The 8,598-nt window shown below is 56.6% G+C and overlaps 1 protein-coding gene and 1 long non-coding RNA gene across 4 annotated transcripts in view; one reads left to right on the top strand and one right to left on the bottom strand.

Moving 5' to 3' along the window:
- The first annotated feature begins 6 nt into the window (after positions 1-6).
- LOC118452645 lies at positions 7-5,250 on the top strand. Of its 3 annotated transcripts, none has more exons than XR_004842444.1 (5): positions 7-1,694; positions 1,890-2,149; positions 2,683-2,763; positions 3,037-3,144; positions 5,170-5,250. It is a non-coding gene; the product is annotated as an uncharacterized LOC118452645 (long non-coding RNA). The 3 variants fall into 3 exon arrangements; XR_004842443.1 differs by having other exon boundaries at positions 7-999; positions 1,519-2,149; XR_004842442.1 differs by having other exon boundaries at positions 7-2,149.
- Positions 5,251-5,678: 428 nt separating this feature from the next.
- GPSM1 (G protein signaling modulator 1) overlaps positions 5,679-8,598 on the bottom strand; it is a 53,507-nt gene continuing 50,587 nt past the window's right edge. Inside the window, exons 12-14 of the mRNA XM_035897658.1 lie at positions 8,203-8,237; positions 6,354-6,562; positions 5,679-5,889 (exon numbers count right to left, since the gene is read on the bottom strand). Coding sequence (XP_035753551.1) covers positions 5,701-5,889; positions 6,354-6,562; positions 8,203-8,237 — 433 coding nt within the window. The 3' untranslated portion in view covers positions 5,679-5,700. The remainder of the gene's footprint in view (positions 5,890-6,353; positions 6,563-8,202; positions 8,238-8,598) is intronic.

Consider the following 8,598-nt stretch of genomic DNA (forward strand, 5'->3'; position numbering starts at 1 on the left):
GCCCTGGATTGTCCATATATTCCCACAATACTTTGTGGCCCTGGATTGTCCATATATTCCCACAATACTTTGTGGCCCTGTTGTTCGAGAAACTCCTCTACAAGCGGGTATTTCATTACCTCTTACCTGAGAATGGGCATTCTGCTGCCTTTGCACCGATGCTTCTGATGGGGTGGAACAGAGCGGCTGTTGCAGGATCCGCGTTGCCTTGGAAACAGCTCACTTACTTACAACCTGACTTTAATACTGTTTTCCTTACCTTTCTTACCTGTTACTGTGCCCCAGCTACAGAAAGGTTTTTGCCGCGTTACAGTAAAAACTGTAGCAAAGTCTGTCCGTGTTGGCTTCGCTGGATTTTAGTGTTTCCTCAGTCATGCACCTCTGGCACTGGTATTCCGGGGGCAGGACAGCCCGCCCGGCTCTGCAGCACCCAGGTCTGAGGAGGGAGCGTGGTTCTGCTGCTGCTCTGAAGGTTCAGGCCAGCATCACGGACAGAACAGGAGGCCGCAGATTGCAGGGAGTGGGCAGACCTGCAGGGTGAAGGGCTGCGGCAGGCGGAGGGACTCCTTGGCACCAAGTGCCGAGGCTGCAGTCTGCAACAGTGCAGGAAACCGGTGCTCCTCGTGACAAAACATCCTGGGCCTTTCAGCTGGATGGGGAGACAGTCACGGTTATGTGAGGGAATTTGCGTATAATACAGAAGGTTTTGCTACTAATAGATTGCAGGTAAAAGAGGAATTTTGTGCTCCCTTTTGAAGCGGGCTTTTCTGGAAAACGTTGTGTCACGGGGAAGCGTGTCTGTTCGTGAAAGAGGACGGAGGTGGGCACGCTTTGTTTAGGAGGAGCCCAGCAGACCTTGCTTTAGCCAGAGACGAGGGAGCGGGGAGAAGCGAAGCAGCCTTTCTCCTGAACTGGAGGTGTGTCAAGATGGGGAAGACGTGAGGTGAAGGCCTGGTGCGGCAGAGCGGAGGAGAGCGACTGAAGGTGCAGCCGACCAGGGTAAGTCTTAGCGGGACAGAGGAGACGTGGCGATTTTGGGGGTGGGGGGGGTGGGGGGCAAGGTAGCATTCACAGGGCAGACAGCAACGTAACGCCCTTTGCGCGTTCCTTGAAGCGTTTCAGTGTGGCAGTTAAGGGGTGGATCCTGCCCCTGAATCCTGTCCCACGAGACCCCTTCTGCAAAATGGCAAATACTTTGCCTCTTTGTTTTCTGCCTCTGAGCAAAGCTGCCTGTCGTAGAGCAGCCACATTCCGGAGTCAATCCGGCGGGTGCGGGACCCTGCTGGGTCGGGCCTGTTAGCTGTGGGGGTTACGGACGTTCTGGCCCACGCTCAGCGGGAAGGCAGTGGTGCCTGGTAAAGGTGGTTGAGCTGGGGGCCCTGCGGGGCTGGGAAGCGAGCGGTGAGGGGATTTGCTGAGGGAAGGCCTTTGCCCAGGCCCAAATGAGGGAGGCTGGGGGCGCAGAGGCTCATTTGCTGGGGCTACCTGACATAACCCCCTGCTGGTTTTTGCTGCTAGCGTGCATGAATGCCTTGTGTGCGCAGCGCAGGACTGTGCCTCCTGCCGCCCCACGCAGAGATGGCGCCTAAACCCTGCCACGCTCGGGTGCGCTGTGGAGGGCTCAGCTGTACCGAGGAGCCGCTGGGGAGCCTCGCCGGGGACCGGCCTGCCTCGCTGAAGCGGCGACTGGGCAGGTATGGTTCTTTTCATGCAGCATCAGCGCAGGCAGTGAGGCAGGGGCGCTGGGGGCTGTGAAACGAATCACAGCGTATTTGTGCTGCTTGCACAGGGTTTGACACGGGTGGGTCCTGCCGTAAGAGAGGCCTGGGGAGGGGAAGTGAGCCCTCCACTCAAAACCCCATGTGCATGTGTCTATGCTGTGTCCCCAGTCTGGGATATCCAGTGCAGGGATGGCCTGGCCTTACTGCAGAGCTGTGCAGGAGTTAACGTAGCCCCTGGCTGTGTCCTGGCCTGGCGGGGTCCCGGGAGATTGCTGAGGGGAGCTGGTGAGAGCTGCCCAACTCCAGACTGACGTTTACAGCGCCTGCGTGCCAGCGTATCCCTTTCCGCAGGCCGAGAGCCTTTCCAGCCAGATGAAGATCAATGACGGCTGGAACGGTAACAGCACGAGGCTCTGGGGAGGGGTGAGGTAAGTGCGGAGACTCAGCCCTGACGTGACTTGGCTGATGAGCAATACAGAAATCCCCCCCAGGCCTGACATCAGCCCTGGCTCACAAGTGCCTCTCAGGGCATGTGTACAGCTCAGCAGGAGAGATCCGTATCTTGTGTTTCTGCTGGATTTTTTAGTTGTTCTTCACCTGCAGAGCTGCACCAGGGACAGCACCCTGCGCTGTCATAACTCACTCGCACTTTACAGCTGCAGCCCCGCTCAGCTCCGCTCCCCAGAGCCGACCAGCGCATTGCTCCGCATTTGTGCTGCACGGGCCCCGGCAATCCCGCGCCCCCCCGGCGGGTGTCAGCGGCAGAGAGCTCTGCCCTCTGCAGGCCTGGGGGGCTCGGCAGAGCCGGAGAGGGCAGGGCTGGCGCTGGACACTGGTGCACTGTTCCTGCTGCTGCTGCAGGGCACAGCCAGAGCAGCAACCACTGCAGGCTGTGAGCTGCTCTGGCCGTTCGGTTTTAGCCATTGCCTCCAGCTCACAGGGGCGCTCTTTCTGTTTGTAGGTGCACTGAGAGCGAGCGAGCGCTTTCATTGGAGAGCACAGGCTCCCTTCTGTAGCTGCTAAGGACCGAGGGACACCGCAGGTGAGAGCCCGTCACTCACACACAGGGATTTCAGCTGTGCCTGGGACTCTACGCCTCTACCCTTTGTGTACCCGGGGGCAGAGTTCTGGCCCCAAGTCACACAGAGAGTCTTCTAGCACAGAGCTGCTTGTGCCCCAGGCGCCAAGAGGCGTGAGAATGCCTGATGAGAATGAGCTGGTGGCTCTTCATTAATCTTTGATCAGGACTGGCAGTGGCCAGCACAATTTGGCCAGGCATGGGAAGACCAGCTGTGACTTGGATTTATTCTCACAGGGCTCAGGATCCAAAATCTGTTGCACTCAGGCCCAGTTTCTAGTGAAGTCTAATGGCCTGCTCACGCCTGCTGTGTTGGAATGAGCTAGCGCTGCTGCCCGCTGCTTTGTGAGTACCTTCACCCCGGCTGATGCCAGGGCTTTGCACAGCACTCGCTGCCCTTTTCCTCTGGTAGCTGCCACCAGGGAAACAGGACACAGCTTTGGGGCCAGGCGCCGAGAAGGCACTGAGACAGGGCTGAGCTGGAGCCCCCAGGCAGGGCCTGAAAGGAAAGGCTCGGCCGCATTCCTACAGGAGGGCTCAAAGCCCACGAGAAAAGCTGGTCTTTTCTGGGCCGCCGCAGGGCTGATGTCTGCCCCGTTGTCCTGGCAACTTCTGGGCTTGGGCCATCGCTCGGGGCAGGGAATGCTCAGGGCGGGTGGGTGCTGTGCATTTAGAGCTGGGGGTGGTGGCTGCTGCCTGAGAGACCCACGTGCTCTTACTGTAAAGGGATGCGTAGGTGGGTGCATACACCCTTTTTTTAACACTTATGCGCGGTGGTGTCTGCCACAAGAGACCAGCCCCCTTCCACTGGGCCAGCAGTAGCTCTGCTGTCGGCAAAGTGGGCAGGCTGGCCAAGAAATAATGGAAATTAATTTTGGTCGCTGAAGCTTAGACACAAATATTTATTAAGCACAACCCTCCCCTTCCCATTGAGCTGTATTCATTTCTAATATATTAATTCATTTGGCAGATTATTTTTTTAGAAAAAAAAGTACCTGTGGGTTGGAAATTCCCCATTAAAATGACATTAGCAAATGCACATGTAAAAAATAAATAAGCTCATACATTCAAGTATATGGCAAATAATTAATTAACACCTCTGAAAGCTTAACGGTCAGATTCCAGTTCACCACCTGGCTGAGAGCTGCCCAGGCCCAAGCCTGCAGCTGATCAAGTCATCTTCATCTTCAGTGTTTTCCTCCTCATTACAAATACCAGCTGGGGCAGTAGGTAGGTGGCTGGGCAGGTCCTCCTCTCCCTTCTCCAGAGCTCTGACCAGCCCCAGGACAGAGGCCGAGCCTCGGCCGAGCAGTCCGTGCAGCAGCGTAGCAGGCGAGCGCTCCCTGGTAGAACGCAGCTACGCCTCCATGGTCCGTGCAGGCAGGTTAAATGCCCGATGAGCAGCATCACTGAGCTAACTGCTGGTTGGAAATGTTTCCATCAGATGCATTTCAAACGGAAAGTGCTGATTTGTTCTCTATAGGAACATATCTGCTTTGGCAGAACTCATTACTGGAGTTTAAAGTCCGGGATAGCCTGTCCGGTCAAGCAAAGAAAAAATATTCCACCTCCTGAAGTTAGACCCCTGTGCCCCTCCTCCCTGGGCTTGCTTTTCCAGCTGTTCCAACAGGGGAAGGAATGAAAGGAAATGTAGACCCTTGCACTTGTGCAGGGGTGGAACTGAGCTCTCGTGAGGCTCCATTTATTGGGGGCAGATTGGGCAAAACCATCGTGCCTTGCCGAGAGCAGCTCTGCCGGGGCCTGCAGGGACAGGGAGCGGCTCAGCACTGGTTTTGGGAGAGACAAGGGGAGGGAAGGGCTGTTCTCCCCGACTGCTGCTGGACACAAAGGGAGGAGGGGGTGGTTTTGCTTGCTCTCCTGACAAGCTGTGGCCAGAAGACTTTGCTGGCTCTCAAAGCAGGTCGTTGCCGAATGCAGGCTCCTGCCTCAGGCACACTCACCTGCACGCAGGACAATCCTGCACGAGACTTCTGGCTCAGCGGCACCAGAAGCGATGAGTTGCCCGAGTTTGCCTTGTGCTGAACAGATGGGCAGAGAGACTTTTCCTTCCTCCCTTCCCAGGCACAGGCCCCGTCTCAGGCCTGCAGTTCGGGCAGCTGTTCTCTAGAGGTAACCAAATCCCACTACAGCTCAGGGTGAGCAAGGCTGTGCTCCTGCTCGGGCGGTCCCGGCACAGCTCTGCACAGGACTGCGGCTGGGGAAGCAGAGGGAGCGTCACAGGGCACGCTGCAGAGTCCTTGGCAAACCTAGAATAAACTTGAAGGTGCGGGACCATGACTGCAGCTGGGGTGGGGGTGAGGTTTAAAAGCACCGGTGTAGCCTCTGACTTGGGCTCGTTTCCTCCTGTAGAAAGAACAAAGCTGAGCGAGATGTTCCAGGGAAGGATCTGGAGGATTCTGTGTCCACCTCATGATGCAGGCAAGATGGGAGGACTTCAAAACGGAAAAGGTGCTCTTCCCTTCCCCCATTAAATTACAAGTGTTGTGGAAATAAAAGACTTCAAAGCTGGAGTTAACTACCCGCTCTGGGCTCCTCCTTTGGCTGACAGCACAAGTTCCTGGATTTTTAGGTGATAAGCAAAGGGGCTGCCAAAGTTGTCTTCCCTGGTGCTGTGCCCAGTGTTACAGTGGCCCCGTGTCCTAAAAAACCCCATGTTTAAAAACCGGCCCCCGTCCGCTGGGCCTTCCCGTAACACTGCCTCTGCACAGCAGCCAGGTGCAGCGCGACGGAGGTGCAGCTCCCCGCGTCCCTGGGGCGGCTCCTGGGAGAAGTCTGTGGTAGCGCGGGAGTGCTGGGGTTTAAAACCACCTACACTTATTTTTTTTCTTTTTAAAAAACCAAATGAAATCAAAACAACCCCCCCAACCCAAACCCCAGTTCTTAGCTGGAACCAGGCCTCTGCTGCTCCTCTCCTGCCTCCTCCTGGGCTGAGGCCAGATCCACCCGCTGCTCGTCCATGCGTTTGGCCTGGACGCGCTGGATGAGGCTGAAGAAGTCTTCATCCGGCATGGTGGGGCCACGGGGGATGGAGTCTGGCGGCGCACAGCGCTGGTCATCTATCCTGGAGGACTGCACAGGGCGGGAGAACAGGCTGTAGGAGCGGGTACTGACACGACAGGGCTGTCACGGGAGCAAAGGGCTGGGAGCAGCGCCCGAGAGGCAGCCAGAGCACGCGCTCCCACTGTGGGGGCGCAGGGCAGCGGGACCAGTGGTGGCTGCACCCCGCTGTGGGCTCCAGCCTGAGGGAAGAGCAGTGACCCAGCCCGGGGCGGAGGCACTGCGTGCAGGGTGCCTCTCCAGCCACCCTCGGGCTTGTAGAGCAGTGACAAAGAGCAGCCCTCAGTACTGGGTAAAAAGGAGGATCTGGAGGCAAAGACAAACGCCTGCCTGGGCACGCAGGGCTGCAGGTGGGCAACTGCTGGCCACAGCCCCTCCCAGCAGGGCAGGTGGGATCAGGGGATGGCGTTTGCCCATGTGGGAGAACCTGGCATCCCCCCTCCAGCTCGGCAGCGCACTCAGCCCCGTGCCGGTACCTGACACTTCATGAGCATGTTGAAGAACTCATCCCCGGGCTCCTGGGCGTCCCCCTCCACACGCAGGTGCCCCAGGTTGTTGTGTGTTATCCGGAGGCCTGGCAGGTTGCCCACGTTGGCGCGCTGGTCATCCAGCCGTCTGCTCTGGGAGCTGGCGATGAGATCGAAGAATTCCTCTGTCTGCGGAGACGCCATTAAGGAGGACTGGGCTGTGGGTGGGGGAAGGAGCACACAGCGGGGTCACAGCTCTGCCTGCTCGTGCCTCAGCTGCAGCTCTGCTGGCTGCAGCAAGCCCAAACCCCTTCTCATCGCCAAACTGCTGTTCAACCAACTGGGCTGCAGCCGAGCCTTACACGCTCCCCCCGAGGGACAGGGGCTTGCTGTACAGCGTGCTGGCAGCAGAGGGTCCCAGTCCAGAACCAATGCATATAATCCATACTCTGTAAACGCCTGGGGGGGAAGTGTCCCATCCAGATACCCAACATGCCTGGTGCTTTCTTAGCCACGGAGCACGGGAGGAGCTGTCGGCCCCGCACGGCTGGAGCACAGGCAGCGACCCCAGCCCTGGCACGCCTGCTCCGGCGGCATCACATTGGCACCACCGAGGGGCTCGCGCGGGGCAGAACAACAACAGGACAAAGGGAGGATTTTCAAACACAGCACCGGAGCAATGCCAGGACCTCGGCACAGCGAGCGCGTCAGCCCTGGCAACGCCCCTCGGGCAGCGCTCAATGGAAAGAGCCTGTTGGCTCCTGGCAGCTGCTGGGCAGTGAAACGCTCCCAAATAACAGACACTGCTCTCAGGACAGGGACAAGCAAAAGAAAACTTTAAGAAACCCATCCCGATTGCTGTTATTGTCCCAGAGAGCACAAAGCACTTGAGGAGAGGCTGCTCCCAGCCTCCCAACACACCATGCTCTTTTTAGAGCCCCAGCTCGTGGAGTTTCAGAAGTGCATAAAATCCTCAGTGCTGATGCAAAGATGAGTTTCTTCCCCCTCAGCTTACAAAGAAACCTTGAAAAGAACATGTCCGAAAGGCTCAGAGACCAAGTGAGTGCTGAGCCGAACGTGTGCCTACTTGTACATTCTTTCTAGAGCTCCGTATTTTAAACTCAGTCTCCTAAATTACACAGCTGCTACAGCCAAGTGCACTTCTCTATCAGCAACGTGTATCTCGAAAAAGCGATGCTCATTTCCACCCTATTTTTAGGAGATAAAAACCTGCTCGCCTCACCGCCAACCTGCCTTCCTGCCCCAGCCTGACCTGCGCACTGCTCTGCTCTCACGGCCGCCTCAGCCCTGGCTCCTGGCACCCATTTCTCTAAGCAGTCTTGTGCTGCGGCTCTTGCCGCGCTCGGAGGGATGTCAGGGGTCTCCTCCTCTCCTGTTTGTGCTTCATGGTCATTTGGAAACGGATAAACAAATCCGTCGGTTCAAATGAAGTGTTTTGAGCCCTTCGGGATGGTGCTTAAGCGTGCAAGCGTGACCTGCACATTTTAGTGCTTCTCTCTGGCTTGGTTTAAACAAAAGACCTCAGCACCGTATCATAAAAAAAAAAGGCCATGAAACCGAAGTGCAAACACAGGCCTGCCCTGCCTTTCCTGTCCCATCCATTTGTCAGACAGCTTCCAGCTTCCTCCATTTATCCCTGTTCTTCCTACGGGCGAGCTAGCTGTCTGCCTGCTGGAGATCCCCACTGTTTATCCAGCCTTCTGGCTTCTCTGTTCTTACACAGCACCTCTCGCCACAGCATCCAAAAACTGTACAAAATCCAGAAGTTCTCCCTCCATGGCAACGCTATGAGAAAAACTGGCAGTGCTTTAACCTGCCCGTGAAAGCCCGTCCCAGCCCCCCCGGCTCTGACAAGGCTCTCTCAGTAATGGCCATCAGCAGCATCTTCCTCCCGGAGCTGCTGGCAGAGGCAGCAGTCCTCATGCCAACCTCACCGTTCACAAGGCCAGACCTTCAAAAGACCCGTACTGAAAAAATCCAAGTATATTTTGTATTTCTCTTGCTGGTTTACCCTCCGAGCCTTAGTTCATATTCTCCGGCCTTTCCCTCAGCAACCATTAACATAAGAATGTTTCTTTCTTCCTTAAATAACTATGGAGATTGCCAAAGAACTGCTAAGTTCAGAGAGCTTGAGGCTTGGGGAAAACATCACAAGATTCACAGTAAAACCACGGCAGCTGACCACACCATGGGAGCAGCATCAGCCCCACAGTAACAGCGACTTATAAATGCA

Source organism: Egretta garzetta, unplaced genomic scaffold, assembly GCF_000687185.1.
Source record: "Egretta garzetta isolate BGI_Z169 unplaced genomic scaffold, ASM68718v1 scaffold417, whole genome shotgun sequence".
NCBI lineage: Eukaryota > Metazoa > Chordata > Aves > Pelecaniformes > Ardeidae > Egretta > Egretta garzetta.